Genomic DNA, 20577 nt, shown 5'->3' with positions numbered 1-20577 from the left:
AGAGAAAACAGGGGTTTTGCATGGGGGGAACCCTCTAGGAATAACAAATACAACAGTTTGCCATTATTAACCCCAAATATGGACAGAAATGGAAATTCTCCTTCTAGGCTTTTACTAATATGGTTCCAGAGACTCAGGAATTTTATTGAGCAACCCCCATGAAATGGCAGCAATACCCACAAGAGAATCAGATGGAACAACAGTGAAGAGCTCCTTAACTAACTCAACAAAGTATTTCAAGAGACCAGTCTTCTTGAATCTTTGTAAGAAAGGGAGAATGAGGCCATAAATACTCCTAACGGGTGGTGGGCCATCAAACAAAGAAGCAGACCAGGCAGCCATGTCAGTTCAATGGGAAAGAAAGTATAGGAGACTTACTCTACAAGAGACAGAGCAGCTACCACTGGGCACCACACAATTGAGCTTGGGACTGCACCAACTACTTACCTGTGAATAAGAACCCAAGAAAGAAACAGGGGATGGAAGAAATCAGCAGAAGAAGGAAGTGATAAAGCAGACATAAACTACATACTGCAAACCACTAACAAATGATTGTTCAAGCAGAATGTACTAGAAGACCTACCTTCTGATCTACCAAGCAAAAACATGAACCATTGAAGGAAGATCGGCCAAAGACCTTTGTGAGCTTCCAGCTGGTAAAGAGGTCAGAGATAGAGGGGACAGTGTCTTGAAGTTAAAATGTTTATGATGTCTTGTATGTTTCATGGAAGAGCAAAACATGGATGGTCTAGCAATAGACTCTTAAATGAGGAACACGCCTGACTCCTACCCAGATGTGCATCAAGCTAGGACTAAAACTCCTGCTGAAGATTCTTTCCTGGTATTGGGAGTGTCTAGTAGAAGGTTACTCAGTATGTCCACATGGGGAATGTTTTCAGTCAAATCATTGCCTAAGCACACAACAGAACCTACCACCTTAAATAAGCATCTACTAAGTCTAAGAGACAGCTGATAATGTGACAGTCCATCTGAGTAGCAACAGATAGGGTCAAAGAGATATTCTCCCTGATGACAAACTCAGGGAAGCCCTATAGTACTCTAAGCACTAAAGCTGAAGGAGGGGATCCATCCCATGACATATGACATGAATAGCTCAATATGACAAAAATTAAACTTTCTTGTCATTTCTGTCCCACATTTAATCCACTCTATACCCTTGCTAAGAGGAAGTAGCCTATGGCTACTGGGAATGTTAGAGGCTCACCAAAACCACACATTATTCAGTCTTGTGGTGATTAGATAAAGCATTATTCCATTTTTTGGTGGAAGACAATGCAAGGCATCATTCCTCTTGATGGGTACAGCAGTAGTATGCCACTGAATTCAGGCTTTAGGCTTGCATGATCCTCATCTTTAAAGGGCACCTCCAGGAGAGGGATCATTGTGGATCTTTTCAACACAACAGGTCAGACATTATTGGATGCTGGGGTATTGCTAGATCCCATATGCCACAGGGACTCCTTAAATTGACATCACCCAAAAGGTGCTCAAGAAATTAGAATATGGGTGTTCATAGACTTCATCCATCTCAACCATTATAATCTCCCCACACAATTTCCTAGGTAGCTAGTGATGGAAAGGAACTCAGAAATCATTGACAGCTGCATGTTAAATGACTCACAGGTTCAAATGAATATACAGCTGGTAGCCACTATGTCAGATATACTGGATTGAAAATTAATCACATGCAAGCCAATGTGGGGTGGAAGGAAGACAGGTCTGCATCAACACTTGTGCAGACATAAAACCAAGGTTCTTAAATGCAAAACCCCACAGCTACGACTCTAGCTCACAGCAAGGCAAGCAGATTAATGAGCTTTTGCTCTACAGACCCTGACACAGGTTAACCCAATGACTCCTTCTCAAACAGTACTGCTTGTAAGTAATTTCTTGGACATGAAACCTTGGCCCTCACTACCTTTAAGCAGTGAATGGGAGTGTCAATGGGCCACTCTATGATGTTATTATGGGTCAACACAAAGCCAGCCACATCAATCAAAGGTAAGATGGTGCAAGCAACCAGGGGTGCATTACTAGGGAAGGGGATGTAGAATCACTCTCTCAACCTTCAAACTCTCCATCAAAAAGGATAATTTCAGTGTAATCAAACTAAGCCAAGATTAACTGTAGAAGCTCAGTGGAACCACTGGACAGTAACAGTCCAAAATAAAATGTACCTTTGTTTAATTAATGTTTTTCTTAAAACTAGTCAGTATTCAAATGTTATGACTTGGAACTCATACACCGAGTTTCAGTATCTATAACGGAAAATGTCAACTGACCTGTGTGGGATAGCACAGCACTTAAGCACATGCCTCAGAAAATTACGTGATTAAGCCTTTTCAGGTGGCAAGTGTGACAGTTGGATGGTGTCTATTTGGGTTGTTAAATGAATCAGCAAACAGTCTTTTCCACTGGCTCAGACTGCATCAAGTGTCTTGTATCTGAATCAGAAAAGTGAAATAACGCAGACATAGTAGATGAAGCTCACATGCAAATGTAATGGAAAATAAATTTCTAGTAAAATTATTATTCTGTGATTCTTAAGATGTCTTTGCTAGCCAGTACAGGATGGTATGTAGTTTGAAACTGTGTTTGTGTGTTTGTGTGTGTGTGTGTGTGTGTGTGTGTGTGTGTGTGTGTGTGTGTGTGTGTGTGTGTGTGTTTAGGGTGTTGCGGGAGGTTGTACTTCATGCTTATGATAGCAATTAGCTAAAATACATTACTGTAGCCATTACTTATGCTTGCTTTCATTTGATCACAGTCAGAAATCTGAGCTACAAATATTTGGCTGTAACTGAGGACACACCTTTATGTGTGTGTTTTTTTGTGTAAGGGGGTGAAGTGTATTATATTACATGTTTCTAACAGCAACAAACTAACTTATTTATGAGGTCATTATTTATGAGACAGACATATGAAGTGAACAGACAATAAAGTTACTGTAAATGGAGTGCATTTTAGTGGGTTTGTGGATATGTATTTGAGCAGGGAGTATTATACTGGGCAACATTATAGTGTTTGAAAGACAAACTGAAATAAATTACTGGAGTCATTATTTACTGAATTATTCATTCATTCATTTAATCACAGAAATCCTAGATGAACAGAGTCAATAAGGTGGCTGTAGTTGATGGGCACACCTCTGCATATATGTGGGAAGATTACCATGCTTTGAACTGTACAAGGCTGCCAGCAGAAAACTGTAATATTTTACTGTGGCCTTTATTTTTGTAAATATTCATTCATTTGATCACAATCGGTCATTAAAGTGGCTGCAGCTTGTCGGCATATATGTTTCCAAGTGGATGTTTTGTTTTTGGGGGGAGTTTAAAGATCAATGAGTTCAAATTCATGACTGTGGCCGCTATTTATATATCTATTCGTTGATCACAATTAGACTTCTGAGATAGACAAAGTAAATAAAATGTATGTAATTGGTACAGTCAAAAAGTCATTGATCTCACCTGGTAGGGCAAATGTGTGTGTATGATTGAGTAAAAAAAGCTGAAACAGTTACTGTAACTATTATTATTATTATTATTATTTTAATTTGACTGCAATCAGGCATCTGAGACATATTCAGTCAATAAGGTGTCTATAAGTAGTGACTATTGAGGTAGCCTGTAGATGAACTTTAATTTGTTCACAGTTAAAAAGCAATGGATCTGTCTTTGCATAGCTACAGTGTGTTTGAGAAAGGCAATTTTAAATGCATCACAGTAACTAATAGTATTCATTAGCCATCTTGATCAGATATTTGAGGTGTATATAGTCAATAAATAAATAAACTCTCACACCAGTTCTGCAAACAGCATTCTTCTTCTTTCATCTTTAAATATAGACAAGTTTCAACCATAAAAAAGCAATGCATGCAAATACACCAACATTTTTTGTAGATAACAAGAAATAAGATCCAATTTGAATGATATTCAGAAAAGAAATAGTGGGTGAATCATCATATTAACATTCATACCTAGCATGAGGACATTGAAAAATGCAGATCATTGATTTGTGGAAAGAATAAATCCAAACATGAGGCTATAAAGGAGGATCCTCAGTGTTAGGCCTATAAATCCTAAGAATACTTGTCCTGCCCCTGTGACTTCTACAGGGCATGGTTTCAGTATTCTGAATGCATAGATTGCACATACCAATGTCACCTCTCAACTACAAATTGTACATGTCTACCCTGAAAAAACATAACCAACTACTCAGAAAACTGCTGCAGTGGAAACAATTATCTCACTGTGTTTTTCTTTTAGAATAACATCTGATTCAAATGCTACTCAGATATCTGCTATTCATTTTTAGTGTCTAGTTACAGGGACGGTACTGTACAATAATTAAAATAACTCTCTAAAGGGCAAACTACAGAAGCACCTGCAAAATGAGTTGATCAATAGATGAAAGGTCAAATAAATTAAGCTTACTTATTTTGTATAATGATACAGCTGCATAGCTTTTTGAAATACAATTTAAATGATTAGAGAAAAACAAACCACACAGCATTAGCAATACAACCCTATAACCCAATTAATATAGTACCACTAAAAGGAAAGCACTACCTATTAGATTCAAGTTTAGTGATTAAAAAGCTTTGTTGTGTAAACAGCAAAAGATAAGATCCACTACTTTTAGTAACTTAATTATTAGGAAACAGTTCTCATTTAATTAACCATATTCGGGATCAACAAATTATTGTAACTGGGACTAAATGGCCCATTTCTGGATTTCTTATAGAGCTGTATCATTTTGGTTCATCCTGTAAAACCTTTAGGACTGAGACCACAAGTCTTATCTCTGCAAAAAATAAATAAATAAATTAATTAAAAAGTTCTAAAAATAATAAACTCCTTCCCCTTACCCAAAATGATTCATGCCCCTTGCTACTCTCTAGATCTGAAGTATACCATTCAACATTATAGCATAAATAAGTGAAAAGAAGAGAGACAAACATCTCTAACGGTGCATTCGTTATGGCATTTTTCCATAGACTCTGTCTGTCTAGCTAGGGAAAGGTGGATGTGTATGTTGAAGTGGATTAATTGTGATCATTCACCTCTGTCACTGAGTTAAGTTCATCTTCTTCAAGCCATTAGGACAGAATACCCAAGTCATCATTCTAATAGGGATCATGAATGAACACCTTGTATGACCATGGCCCTGAAGAAAATCCTAGAAAATGAGATCACATCCATCATATAGTGTTCTGTAAATGTATTCAGAAAAATCCATGTCACACAGCTGTGCAAGCATCATCCATAGAAAAGACTGCATGGAATGTAGCCACTGCTATAATGAAAAGTGCTATAGGCAGATATGGCAAGTTGTTGATATGTTTAGTATAACAAATGTAGTACACTCTGAGCTGTTGTCTAGACAGAGTATTCTTAGATAAATTGGAGCCCAATATGTTAACAGCATAGGATACAAACAATTAAGGGTCATATCTAATTGCGTTTGTTCAATACAAATTAAATACAACTGTCTGTGGACATCTATATAATTCACTTACATCAGAATACTTACATTACAGTACTCCCTTACATTAGAATAGTTACGGTAGAAAACAGAATGACTGATTCAAGAAGATTCTATGGCAACTTTTTTTTACTTAAAGCAAGATTTGGTTGCGAAACATTTTTTATCATTTTGGAAGATGAGACAGTGACTGGTCAAACAAGTCCCGGGATTCTGAAATCCACCACCCAGAAATAATAGCTACTGGAAAGAAACACTTCAAAGAAAGGTATTTCAGTTCTGCCTTCAAACTCTGTTCGGAAGGAGGATGAGAGAACTTTTCTAATTTAAACTATAGATTCAGCTGGAGTAGTGGTTCTTTAAACTGAGGTGGAAGTAGAAGGGTACCCATCAGAAATGTCTTATGAACTTTTTGTGAGAGCAAAGTAGAATTATATAATCCCTCTTTACAGTTTAAGATCATTGACAAATTAATCTTAGTAGAAGAATAACTAAAGACCTGTCTCAAAAGATTGAAAAAGATAGTCAGGATGATGGTACAGGAACAAAAAGGGATCTAGCCCTTTTGATGTGTTTCAAATTGAAAAATGCTTTCATTAACTCTTATATGTTTTTCTGCTATAAAGTCTGTACTTATACGTGACAATCTAGAAAACTCTAGAAAGGTAAACAGTATCCTTGCCCACAAAAGAAAGTAGAAAAGGAAAAATATGCATTCAGCCTGAAGAAATAGAGCTCCAGATGAAGCTTGCCAGAGCAGTGAGATAGGAGGGTCTTGCAGGACTTCAGTCTAAGAGTGTCCTCCACAAGATGACTCCAAAGCAGGGAGGGAGCTGTATGCACTGTAGCCAAAAAAAAATAAAAGGCTATAAAATGATGTTGGACTTGCTTTGTTTTGTTTTTATGCAATATTTGGGAATCAAGGGAAATGGCGTAAAGTGTAAAAGACTTCTGGATCCCACAAATAAGCTACAGTATTCCTGAGCAACATCCCTGGAGAGTGAATCAAGGAGTAGAAGTTGCGGCACTTGATAAACTGCAGCAAGGATTCCCCAACCAGTGGAAACATTTCCATGATACTGATAAGCTCATGTGACATCATCAGGCAAAATCTGAGCCTGTTCATGAGAGAGTTGGCTTATGGAGTCACTTGTGTAGTTATCAGAACATGGCTTTAAACCCACAGTTTCATCACATTTTGACACATGAGTTATGAATAAATTTGACTCTACTTGCTTATGTGCCACATGCCACATCACAGACAAGTTGTTAGAACATATGGCAATACCTCTTCAAGGAATGAATTCCTGAAAAACTTGTAGGTTAAGAAGTACCACCCTCTCTTACATAATATTTATATGTAGACTGGTCTCTGGCAATAATCAAGTACCTTGTACAGTCTGGTCTTGGTAATGACCCAACCATACCAACCCTACCACTGATCCAGTTATGGACAAAGTCAACATAGGTTAAGACAGTTGAGAGTGACTGCCCACAGTAAGGTCAAGGATTGTACATTTGCCACCAAAGACTTTTTGAAATATGGAGTTTTGCTGGGGGAACTAAAACACCACTTAATGGATAAAATTAATTTCTAAATGAAGACTGGTCTTGCAAAGTACAGTGACAAAAGCAACACGTAAAAGCATGTGTGTTTGATGTCTTCTTCTGCAATGTTGGAGTGTTTGTTCTATTGCTTTAGGATTGGAACAGGCAGAGTAGCTAGAATACAACCTCTCTAGCAAGGCTTTAGCAAGGAGACAATTACCCAAGTACAGAAATACCTTGACACCTACAAGTATCTTGTTCAATGCAGTCTTGACCAAGCACTTCATAAAAATCCAAAGGATTGAGATGATTCCATTTGAAAAGGCCTAAAAATAACTTGGCAGGCTTCAACCTCCAAAAAAGGATCCAGCTTGACTTTTTGCTCATCTCTGTGTGGAGGTAGGTGCCTTAGAGACCCACAAGAGCATAGAAAATCAGCTGCACCATGATCATATAGACGTTTTCTTTGGGCATGAAAGTACAGTTGTGTAATTTGAACTTACCATAACAACAGATGTTTTAATGATCACTGCTGCAGTAGCACTAGCTATATGGGTTATATGTAGCCTAGTATATAATGACTGGCCAGCTTGCAAAGCTTGAGGGCACCTTTCACATGCCCAAGCTGTAAAGTGGCTCAAGATGAGCTGACTAAAAAACAAGTTCTGGTGCAAAGCCATTCACAGCCTTCCTGTCAGCAGAGAGAGAAAAGGCTGAGCCCTGAAAGGACCATGCAAGGAACAGCAAATCATAAATGTCCACACCTTGGAATAAAAACACACACAAAAATAAAATAGCAGGATAGAAGGAGGGATGATGGGATGTGGCTACTGCAGCAGTGATCATTTGAACATATGCTGTTAAAGTTAAGTTCACACGCAGCTGTACTACGTTAATAATACTGATCCCTACTGCAATAACCTTACCTATATGGGTAGATTACCATAGCTAACTACATTTTTGAGGTCGATGGAGAAGAGTCCAGGAACCCCTGTAGAATGGTCCTAGCAAAATTTGATTTGGCCATAGAGAAGGAATCAAGCATATACTGCTTTGTAAAAGTGTGTACAGAGAACCAAGAAGCAGATTCTAGAATATTTCTAGAATCCAGCCTATTCCAAAAAATCATAGATGAAGCCAAGGCACTGGTAGAGGACCTTGAACCTGCCTGGAATAGACTTGTTATGGTGAATATAACAAAAGGGAATAGCCTTAGACAACCATTTGCAAATAGTATGTTTTGATGCTGATTGTCCCTTCTTCCTACCTTTACAAGAAATACAAAATTGATCCAAAGATCTCTGAAATATAGTTCTGTCAGGATAGTACTGAGATGTCTGTGGACATCCAAGGCATGGAGTATCCTTTATCCACTATGTTTAGATTTAGTAAAGAAAATGGGGAATGGAGAGTTTGGGTGATAGAAAACTTGCATACCACTTTAGGTATAAAAGAAGGATTAATTCTCAAAGAAACCCTGTCCCTATGGAAAATGAGGTAGGGTTTATTCACCATAAGAGCCTGCAACTCAGATACCCTTCTGGTAGAGGTTGGAACAAGCAGTAAAACTGTTTTCTATGTTAAGAACCTCAAGTCATCAAGATTAGCTAGTTAAAATGGAGCAAGTGCATTAAGATGCAAAGTAACAGCCACCGGTTTACTTGGCGGCCTCTTATGCGTAACCCCTTTCAAGACCATGTTGACATGAGACTGCCTTGAAAGAGTAGGAACTATGGGCAGATATGCTGAAATGACTGTTAAATGAAGCTTGATAGAGGAATAAGAAATGTCATAAGATAGTAACTCACACAAATATTCTAAAACTAGTGAACAACTAGCCCTGAATGGGTGCTGGTTACCTGATAGCAATAACTAGAGAACCTTTTCCATCTGCTAATATATTATTTTTAGTAGTAAGTTTTCTTGCATCCATTAGTACCTGCTGCACATCCTCGATAAACAGATGCCTAAAAGGAATTTTATTACCAGGCCGTCAATGGAAAATGACTGATGTCAGATTGTATCAAGCATCCCTGTTATTTTCAGAGTAGATCTGGTCTGTGAGGAAGCTTGTGGTAATTGCTCCTTGCTATTTATGCAAGAAAGGAGAACCACAGTTTTCTAAGCCTAAGCCAGAAGGCACTCACCATAATGATCTTGGAGGATTCCTTCTAAAACTCCATAAGTACCTTGGATATTAGTGGAAAGGGTGGAAAAGCATACAGGAACATTTCTTTCCAAAGAAAAGTCATCTGCCTTCCAGGCCTTCTTGCAGAGAGTCCTAGGACAGAATCTTGTCTGTTGATTGTTCAAAGAGGAGCCATTAAGGTCATCTTGAGGAATGTCCCACAGTTGCATCAAATGTTTGAAGTCCCCCTGATCTAGTTATCATTCCTGAGGATCTGCCCTCATCCTGCCCTGGTTGTCTACCACACAAATTTGCTCAAATGGAATGTAGTATGCCTGTGCAGTGAGGCTGTGCTTTGAAGCTATATCCCAAGCTAAAATGGCTAGTCTGCAAAGGGGGTACAGCCTGGTTCCTCCTTGCTTGGTGATGTACCTCATGACTTTAGTTCTGTCTGAAACCATTTTGAAGAGTTCCCAGGGTCCAAAGGTGGTTCAGAGAGTTGAGTGCATCTCCTAGATATTTAAACCTTGCACCTTCCCTTGTTGTCCTATATCACTGCTCTTTTATCCCTCCTGAATCTGCTCCCCAAGCAATATCCAAAGTGCTTGAGGTGACTGACTACTTTAGGGCTGGGAGGGAGAAGGGGAGACCTGTATTTAATGATATCTGTTATCCCCATGAAAAAGATTTATCTTCTTACAAACCACAACATTAAGATTTGAAAAGATAAAGTGTGTTCATGCTGGAACCAAAGATATTTCAGATACAGCTGTATCTTTCTATTGTGGAGTATTGCTAGGAGTATTATGAGAATCATAAATGCCATGAGACCCAAAATCCTGAGGTATTCCCTTGCAGTGAACAAAGCTTGAGTTGAAAACCTTAGAAACTAATCTAAATAAGAATCTATTCATTCCTTTCTGGTTGACATCTCAGGAACACAATCCAATGTGAAGTGGTCAATAAAGACTTTTGACTGGAATCCTAGCTTTTGTAAGACATCTCCCACTCAAGAGAGACAGAGATTCCTGACACTTTGAAAAAAATACTCTGCAAAGATAAGCAAGTCATCTAAATATGGAAAAATATGGATACCCTGTATGAGCTATATGATATATGATGATATGAGTACAATGAGCTATAAGTGGAGCTAGATAGTTTGTAAACACTCTTGATGTAGTGAATAGTCCAAAAGTTAAGGTAGAGAACTGACAATGTGATCCAGACATACAAAACCCTTAAGAAATGTCTAAGGTCTGGACGAATTGGGGTGTGATCAGCATCACTCTCCTACTTTGGACACAATAGAAGATTCTTCATGGGTTCTGTTCAAGAAGCTTTGTTTTATACAAACACATCACAATAAGAGTTAATTGACTTTAACTTCAGTAACTTATATACAAACTAACAACTGTGATCATGCATGCTCTCACTCTGGCAGCTCTTACAAAATGGCACTAGGGATTGTACATGTCTGGAATTTATATGTGCATGTACAACCTTGACATGCTTCATAAAGATTCAGCGTACTTCACTTGCATTCTGATCTACAATAATCACCTTATAATTCTAATGTTTTCAGGAAACATAAAAGGGAAGAAGAGGTAACAGGATGTACAACATAATTTTGAATCAGGGCACTATTGCAAACAGGTTTTGGAAAGAAAGATCCAGAACTCGTCTCCAAGCATTTTTATTCTTTGTTATTAGGAACATTATTAGGAACTTGTGAAGCAGGATCTGGTTTTGTCAATCCTTGGCAATGGGATGAATGATACTCAGAATCCATCTGTCTGAAGCAATCTGCTGCCAAAGAGAAAAATGGAGGTTAAGACTTTCTGGAACAGAAAAAAATGTGGTTAGTCTGGGAGTGGGTCTCTTGAATAGTCATTCAAACATATTGGACTATCCTTGGTTTTGGAAAGTTAGAAATTACTTTTTAGAACTCCCTTGCCATTCTCTCTTTAACTTCTGTTTACTGCATTCTGTTGAGACTGTTTTTGTGTTTTCTGCAAAAAAACGGAAGGGGAGAAAGAAAATCTGTTGGGGAAGTTGGAAATGAATAGCAGAAAAATAGACTTTTTGGTCACCTCTACAGTAGAGAGGCTGAATACTAAACCTCTATCCAAGGGAGAATTCAAAATCTTATTTTTAATATCATCTGGAAGATTGTGAGAATGCAGCCATACACACACACACTGCAAACAATGAGTAGTGAGTGAGTGGCCTGTGCAAATAAAGAAACTAAGTTATTTAAAGCAGATTTTTCCTCCCAAGAAGAAACTGCAGATAAAAAACTCTCTCATACATTCACAATTTGTCTGGAAAAAAAAACTTTAACATATGAACCTTACAATTCAAAATTCTGAAAACCAAAGTTGCAGAAGTATATACTTTTTCACATTTACCTATCAATAATGTTCCCATTACTATTAGAAAGAGTTGGATTGAAGTTAACTAAGTGCGTAGCAGCAGTTGGATCAACTACAGCTGTAGCTGCTTGGTCAAGTTTTGGAATAGTACATAGAAATTTAAAAGACTGAGGAATTTTATGCATCCTATCTGCCTGTTTAGGGGCGGGTAGCTAACTAACAGGGAAACTGCAGCCAGTAACACACACATCCTCTAAAGCTGACAGAACAGGAGGACTGGATGTAGGTTCTGGAAAATCCTTCTGTAACAAGTCATGGAATTTTCTGAGGGACCGAAAAACCTCAGTGTTCTCCCACTGAAAACACTGGGATTTTCTAGCAATAGTCTAAGAGAAAAAGAAACACCCACAAGGAGAATCAGAAACAAAGTTCTCCTCTGAGTCTGAATCAGAAATCTAAGGGAAAAAAAGTTGAATCCATCCTGCATCTTCTTGTTCAAATTCAGAATCTTGAATCTCTTCAGGAAAAGAGGAAACCCTTTATTTTACCATAAACTACTTTAAAAAAGGTCAATAGCCTGAATTAAACCCTTGTATGTGTAGAGGAGACATTGGTCAACATTTGTTTTAAGCAGGAAAATTAATTATATGGTTGATTACATAATATAGAATGGCATCACATGACTGGCCTATGGTGACAGTGTACTTGGACATTGTAGATATCAAACTCAGTTTTGATTTAAGCCTGAAACAGTTACTCCATTGTGAGTTCTAGGTTTTAACTTGTGCGCTTTTTTGTATGAATAGAGAAGAAATAACATTCATTTTTATGAAACATACTTAGACTTCACACATTCTTAGAAGTGTATTGTTTTCTCAATTGATGTGCTTACCATAAATAATTCATTTTACTGTTGGAAAATAATTGTTGCTACATTAGTTAATATACAGAATGAAATTTCATCCAAACAAAGAGAATGAATGTAAGTTAAGAACTATTATTAGGGTTATCAGCAGATTTACCAATTCATTACTTAGAACATCAAGTATTACAATTTTTATATAGCAAATTACAATAAAATGCAGGCTGACATCTGCAAAAGTGGTTACCATTGCACAGTATAGAACACAACCATGCCTCACTCTTGAACTCAGCCTAGATCAAGTGTGGTAATTAACTGCTATATGTATAATACAGCACAGAAACAACAAAAAGAAAGGCCCCAGATAAACCAATCTTCACTGTGCAATACTTTAATCGTCCTTTGAAGGAGGTCATATAAAAAGGGTGAAACACTTCATGTGGGTATCTATGTATGTCTTCCCTAGGATATATTCATTGTCCATGCTGTTTTCTTGATCATTGTTAATAAATTTAGTACTGCTGACATCCATATATTTTCTTCTACTGTTATGTTGTTTATTTCTCAAGTCAGGTTCATTGACTGTTGGCATTTAGATTTTTTTTTTTTTAATTAGCACATCATCCACATTTTGCCATACTCTATTGCTTAAACGAGTTTTCTTTATATTCTGGTGAAAGGAGAAATGCACAACCTCTGTAATTTAACTTTTTTTAATACTGTTACCTGCCTTGCAGTCAAAATGTCATCATATTCAACACCTAATTCACCTGATGACTTTCAGCCATCATACTTTTCACTTTCCTGCATACGGACTCCAAAAGACAGTCACACACCTATCATTCTTCTCAGTGCTAGCCCAAATGCCAGCCAAATCTTTCACATTAGGACTGTTTTACATATATTCTGCTGGCTTCCTTCTCTTCTCCCTTGATCTGTGCCTTTTTCTTCTGACAGGCTATCATCACACGATGCTGCAGAACACAGTCCCACATTTTCCAGCACTCTTTTACTCCCAAGCCCAATAGTAAAACTGATATCCCTAAAATGTAATAAACCTGGACACCAGATATCAACCTTGTAGCAAACATATACTTCCATAATGAAAGTGGGCTGTCCATTTGCTTTATTTACAGACAATTCTACCATTTCTCCATGTCAAAAGTATTTTGCAACAGAAAACATGCCTACTTTAAATGTGGTGCAAGTTGAGCTTTGACAAAATTGTTCTTCTTGGAAATTTTGTGTAGTCTTATCCCAACATTTACCACAAATACACTGGGTCATGACTACAAGATAACACATGGGCACACTGGTTTGGTTGCTGCGGTTGTTTTTTAACTCTTCCAGCTTTCTTTATTCAGTCCATGCATTTTGGCATTTTGTTCAAAATAAAGTCACATTACAAAATACACTAACCATTAGTACTATTAAGCCCATGATCACTTGTAATAAGTAAATTTTTCATTAAAAAAGTATATGGTGAACACAGGTGCTGCACAGACTAACTTAAAGTAGCATCCTGTGTGCTGGCCAAATTAATTTGTGTACTGTCTTACATTATTTTTGCCACAAAGTTTATGGATTATATTGTTTGCCTGCATTGATAAAAAGACAGATTAGAATGGAACAAGGAAATGTTAATATCTACCTGCTCTGTCTCATGACATTTCCATATGATGCTTTAATAAGAATGTAGTCAATGTCATAAAGTACAGTCATGAAATCTTCTCGTGTCACAGGGTTGCCATCAATGGATCCATAGTACCGCCAACCATGCTACAGAAGAAAATACAGTGTAAGTTTTTGAACAGCAGGTAATAATAATAATATAAATTTCTCAGTAATCCTTTAAAGGGCAAAATACTTACCTCAGTCACGTCAATCTCGTGTCTTGTCAGTTGACCAATCTGAGGAGCAGGCATATGACGTACGATGACCTTCTCTTTTCTGGAGCCTCCTCTTATGATGATTTGGGGCTCGTAAGTAGAGCGTCCAATCTCTTCCCTTGCTTCAAAGTAAATAGCATACTTTATCTTGCCGCCATATGCAGTCAGCTGTGAAACAGACAGAATAGACTGAGATATATGGAAAACTGAAGTTTGCCTGAATTTTGCATGTGTAAATGTAGATGCACAGACTGAATGTTTTCTTCTACCAAGTTAACTTTGAAGAGTGAATCCCCTTCTTAGAACTGAAGCAATTTAATTACTTGCTTGGGCAGACACACCTTATCTGTGCCCTCAGTCCCTACCAAATCCCACTTCCACACTTGTCCCCCAATCCAACACCAGTTTTGCTTATCATCTCATTCACTAGAAGGAAAATAAACCACAAGTTAAAATACTCACATGGTAAACTTTAAGGCTGTACTGAAAAATTCATATTTACAGATCACTTTCCTCTAAATACAGTAAAAAATTGCATACTAAGTGGTCATATGTGTGTGAGAGTGTACACATGCGTGAGTGTGTGTATGTGCGGGCGCGTGCATGTCTGTATGTGAGTGTGTGCATACGTGTGTCCATGTGTGTGTTGCATGTCTCTCTGTGTATGTGTGCGTGCACTCGCGTGCATGCAAGTGTGTGCATTCATGCATGTGTGTGCATGTGTGTGTTGCATATTGCTATGTGTGTGTTTGTGTGTGTGTGTGTGTGTGTGTGTGTGTGTGTGTGTGTGTGTGTGTGTGTGTGTGTGTGTGTGTGTACTCTGTCCATGAATGTGTACATGTAGATGAGTTGATGGAATGCAGAAATATTCAATTCTTAATCCGTCTCTCACTACACAGAGAACTGCAGTCCAGTACTAAGTTTATATAGTTGGCAGATATAGTAGCTTGACTTTTTGTAACTTTCCATGCATTTTCTCCATGTGCCTGAAGATGTCAGTACTGTAGTCTGAATTAAAATCAGATAAAATGCATGACAGTTGAGACCTAAACATGCCGTGCAGCAGACATGGAAGCTGATATGTATGTGCTTAAAATATGCGTGTATGGTTCAAGTGATCCTGCAAGTGCATGTTTCCACATGAGATGTGTTACATTTTACAGAAGATGGCCGTTTATGGCACTAATTTGTGATGTTGATGCTCAACCCAAGTGCAACAACAGTGTCCTCCAGAAATGTGTTTAGAACGAAAACTGGTGAGGTTGGGCTTTATATTGCTAAATGGCATCAATACAGATGTTTAAAAACTGATTAAGTAAATGTTAGCTAAGACAATGCACATTAACAGAATAGCATCATCCTATAAAGTACATATCTTCCTCTGCTTCAAGGCTCGCCTGAAGTTATACCCTGTTTCATATTCAAAATCACAAAATACTACTGAGAGCTGTGTCAAGGGAGCTTGTGTGACTGTTTTTGCCTATATATTCAAAGAAAGAGAGAGGAAATTGTTAGTTTATGATCAGTGTGACAGAGGAAATCTCACTAGTCACAAACACTAAAAGGGGTACGGGAGGGTGTTAAATAAATCACTATAAAATACAGATTTTCCACTGTTTGTGCTTCTGTAATCTGGTACTGGGCAGCAGTCTCATGCACCCTGCCCTTCTTTCATCTCTTGTCTCTCATATTTAATGGCATATCCTCCAAGACTGAAACCTGTATCATCCACGCTGTATTTCTTATATTCTTTTTGCCTCTTTATCACTTATCACCAGTGTTCCTTTGTGTGTTAGCTTGACACTAGTCAATGAGACTAGTACTTAATTGAGTGAAAGATAAAATTAAAGCCTGGCCAGACAAACAAACACAGGTGCTGCACAGAAAAATGACATGCTGTTTACAGTTTTTAAAGTGTGCTTCACAAGCTTCCAGCATACATCTTTATCTCACAGTTATCTGCATAGGTATTACTCTTGCCCTGCAGCCAAAAAGGATGACTCACACTACGCCACACAGTGCTATTCTTAAAAATACCAAACTATGCAACTGCCTAGGGCACTGTATTCAGATTTGTTTCTGAGGGTGGCATAGTTGCAGGTTTTCTGAATTTCGCAATCCTGAAGGAAGTACAGACATTTATTCAGTCATTCACCTTGCTGCACAACATTACTGAGGTGACCCTCCTCCAGATGGCATGCTCATTTTTAAAGTATGCCCACATTTCAGAGATACCTTTTTTTCTGGATGGCTAAAGTTACCTACAATTGTGCAAATTAGGAAAGCACATGGAGCCCGCATAATACTTGAGGGAACCACATAACGAAAACAAATGTATCAGAAAGATAATAACAATAGTTTATGGCAACTATACTGTTCCGTGCTTATACTTTTGCTGTGATGACACCAGAAACAAAACTGAAACAAAATAAATATGTTGTAGTTATGACTAGCTCTTCCTACATGCCAGCCTGAATAAGCCTATGTTACAAATCTCAGGTGTTGTATGCAGATGTCAGTTAGGGGTGTGCACTACAGTAGCAGGACACTGCACAAGCCAGCTGTATAACATGCATATTCAGGTAAGCATTTCTGAGCCTTCTAAAGTCAACATACTCTAGTAGTATGTACACTTCAATATAGCTCATTAATATTTGATTGCTTTTTTAGTACTTAAGTCATTATATATTTGAATTCTTATTTTTTAATGACATGCATAACATGAGACAATATAATTATTTATTAAACCAGTGAAAGACTCAGATTCTTTTTTTTTTTCATGAATTGATTTTGCCCCCATGCCTGCCAACCATCAAGGCTCTAAAGGGCAATCATCCTGGCAAGCTAACCTCAGCCATGATGGTGACACAAGCATTCACATCACTGTGCATTCAAACTACAGTGTCTCAGATTGTGCATGTATTTTTCTCCACATGTGAGGGGGTGATAGAAAAGCATTCTTTTCAGCTTTTGAACAAGTATATGCTATCCATGTTCCTCATGTCTAAGAGGACTTGGTTTCATGAAATGTATTAATACTGGACAAATTATTCATTGAAGTTTAATCATATATGATGCTGGTGAGTTTCACTAGGTAACATATTATGAACATTCCATTTTTGCTCAGTAGCTAGGACATGCATTTCTTTTTTTTTCCAAAAACATTTCTATTAAATTTTGTTAATAAACATGGACATAATGTATTAAAAATAAACAATATAAAACATAATAACTATTTACACTACATACAAACATCCATGATAAACATTTGTTTTATCCAAGTAAGGTAATCAGTATTTATCTAACAATCTTTTCCAATTTTGGCAAGCTAGTCTTTCGTGTGTTACATTTGATGATCACTGATAAATAGTTTGCATTTCTTTTTTACATACAGATTTTGCTATTGAAATACTCAGTAAACAAAAGATCTTGCTTAATTTTCCAGTTCAATGTAATTATTTTTTGAGCAATAGCTAGAATTAACCAAAGAACAGGTAACTGATGTCTAGGAATTCCACTTGGGGTAGGAACATTGAATAATATCAAAGAGCTGATAATTTGAGAGTTATCAGACCACAGGGCTTTTGTGAAATGTCTAAAATCACTCCATTATTGTGTGAGAGTTCTACATTCGATGAACATATGAACCCAGTTGGCTTCAAGAATATCACCACACCGCCAGCGTTTGCTTTCATTACTCTTGGTTATAAGGTCAGTTCTGTGTGGAGTGTAAAAGCTTCTATGAATAAATCTCCAGGTATATAGTCTCCAATATAAAGACGATGAAGTGTTTTTTATTGAATTTAATAACTGTTTCTTAATATTGTTAGATAAAGGTTCACCATTAATCTTTATGGAGTAATTCCAAAACGCTTGGTCAAAAGTAATTAAGTCTTCTTGTAGGATTTTATACACAGCTGATATGCTTAATTTATGTTCAATGTTCATCAAACTACACCATATGAATAGTTGTATCAATCTTGGTATAATATCATTTTCCAGATTTATTGACACTCTCAGTTTATTTTCAACAAACTGTCTTAAAGATTGAATACAGAGCCAATTATCTTGACAGACATTATATCTGGCTAAGAGAAAGTTCATTAGTTGGATGTTCTTATTGTCTATAAACTGGTGCCAAAACGTTAGATTATTCTCTTTAAGATTCCACATCTTATTGATACTGAAGGTATCTAAGCAATCTGGTGTATAAGCTATGGGAAATGTAATGAAAATGGTGTTCTTTAAACTATAATTGTCGATTATATTTTTGAAAATAAAAAATGTTTGGTTTATACCATGTGAGAAGTGGCTAAACTTCTTATTATATAGGCAATATTCACGGAGTATCCAAAATATTTTGTTAATTCCAAAGGTTTCCTTAAACTGGGTTTCTGAGTTCTCAGAAGAGGTTATATGTATTTCATGTAGTTGTTTCCAGCTAGAGGTGTATATGGATGAAATCCAGTGTAGTATTATGTTAATAATACAGATTTAGAATATAATTCTATGTTGGGAAAGCCAATCCCATTACTGTCCCAGGCTCTAACATGCCATTTATAGGCTATTATTGGTTTCTTTGGGAACCATAGAAAAGTTAGTAATAGGGAATCTATTTGTTTAAAGAATTTCCTAGGAGGAGAAAAAATCAATGATTATATGTAAAATAAAATCTTGGGCAAAATAATCATTTTTATTAATGTAAGTCTGTCATCCATGGTGAAAAACATTTTGTAACACTTTTTAGTTAAGTCACTGATTATAGCTACCAGTTTAGTGAAGTTAAATGTAATAGTCTCATTCCACTTATTCTTAATACTTATTCCTAGATAATCTATCTTATCATTTTCCCAGTTGAATGCATTGTATTTTTGTAAATTGCTATTTATTTTCTTATTGATTAAAAGTGTTTTGGTTTATTTTGATTAAAATTGAGCCCTGAGATTTTTTCAAATAGAGTCCTGGCATTTATGATATGTTGTAAAGAGCCTTCTATGTCACTGGATGTTAATAGAATATTTTCAGCAAAAAGCTGAACTTTTGGACAGTATCCCTCATTAACTTGAAATCCTTTGATATTTGGGTTGTTTCTAATAAATGAAACAAAAGGTTCCACTGATAAAGCAAAAACTAATGGGGATAGAGGGCAACCTTGTCTAGTTCCCCTATGAATTTTTACTGGGGATGATAGACATGAACCAATCTTAACAAATGCTTTAGAATCACTATAAATATTTAATATCAGTTAAGTGAAATATGAAGTAAAGTTAATTTTTTTAAAGATTTTTTGTAAGTATGACCAACAAAGGGAATCAAAAGGGAATCAAACGCTTTATCAATATCCAGACTAATAATAGTTAATTGTTTCTTATTTTGTTTGCAATGTCTATTAGAGATAGTAGCTTAATAATATTTTCATGCACTTTTCTATGTAAGATAAAGCCAGTTTGATCAAAGTATATTAGATTGGGTAATATATTCTTTAGTCTTTTGGCCAGGATAGACATGAACATTTTATAAACAATGTTTAACAATAATATGGGTCTATAGGATGCACATAGTTGGGGGTCCTTACCTTGTTTCAGAATGGGGGAAATTATTGAGTACTTCCATGAGGGAGGGAAAATTAAGTCTTGTTTAACCATGGAGAATGTGTTTAATAATAACTTCATTGTGTGCTCTGGAAGAATTTTATATATTTCTGGGATTATCGCATCTAACCCTGGGGCTTTATTATCCTTCAGATTTTTAACTTGTTCTTTCATTTCTGCTAAGGTTATTTGTTTATTTAGGGTACTATTTTGTTGTTTTGATAGTTTAGTCTTGATATTTTCTTGTAGAAATTTATCTGTTACATCGTTTGAATCTAGTGGTGATTGCATGTCATTAATTAACCGATAATGATTTCTAAAGGCTTCTAATATACCTCCTAAATCAGTTGTTCTTTTTACTGTGTTATTATTCTTGTATTTAATTTCGTTAATGTGATTTTGTTTACTAATTTGTTTGGATCTGATACCTAGTTTATGTAAATGTCTGGGGTTTACTGAATAGGACTGTAGTTTAATCTTTTCTAAGCTTATAGCAACCTTATGATTCAATATTTCTAAATATTTGTGGTTTATCTTAGAAATTTCGGTAAGTACTGCTTTATCATTTGATTTTAAATTAATTTCAACTTAACTATTTTGGCTTGTAAATCAGAAAGTTCCTTGTCCCATTCCTTTTTTCCTTTTAAAATACCAAGCTTTAACTCCACTAAAGATGTGAACT

At 36.6% G+C, this 20577-nt stretch overlaps 1 protein-coding gene across 13 annotated transcripts in view; it reads right to left on the bottom strand.

The window, feature by feature from the left end:
* The window catches only part of LAMA2 (laminin subunit alpha 2), a 4753606-nt gene that overhangs the window by 1549916 nt on the left and 3183113 nt on the right, over positions 1 to 20577 (bottom strand). For all 13 annotated transcript variants that reach the window (XM_044064325.1, XM_044064371.1, XM_044064344.1 and 10 more), the window contains 2 exons: positions 14287 to 14472; positions 14067 to 14194 (listed from right to left, as the gene is read on the bottom strand). In XM_044064325.1, the coding sequence (XP_043920260.1) occupies positions 14067 to 14194; positions 14287 to 14472 (314 nt within the window). The remainder of the gene's footprint in view (positions 1 to 14066; positions 14195 to 14286; positions 14473 to 20577) is intronic.

This window comes from Protopterus annectens, chromosome 1.part0 (genome assembly GCF_019279795.1).
Source record: "Protopterus annectens isolate FY-2018-M chromosome 1.part0, PAN1.0, whole genome shotgun sequence".
Classification (NCBI taxonomy): domain Eukaryota; kingdom Metazoa; phylum Chordata; order Ceratodontiformes; family Protopteridae; genus Protopterus; species Protopterus annectens.
The sequence above is the reverse complement of the archived record's forward strand: the minus strand, read 5'-3'. Positions and strand labels throughout refer to the sequence as shown.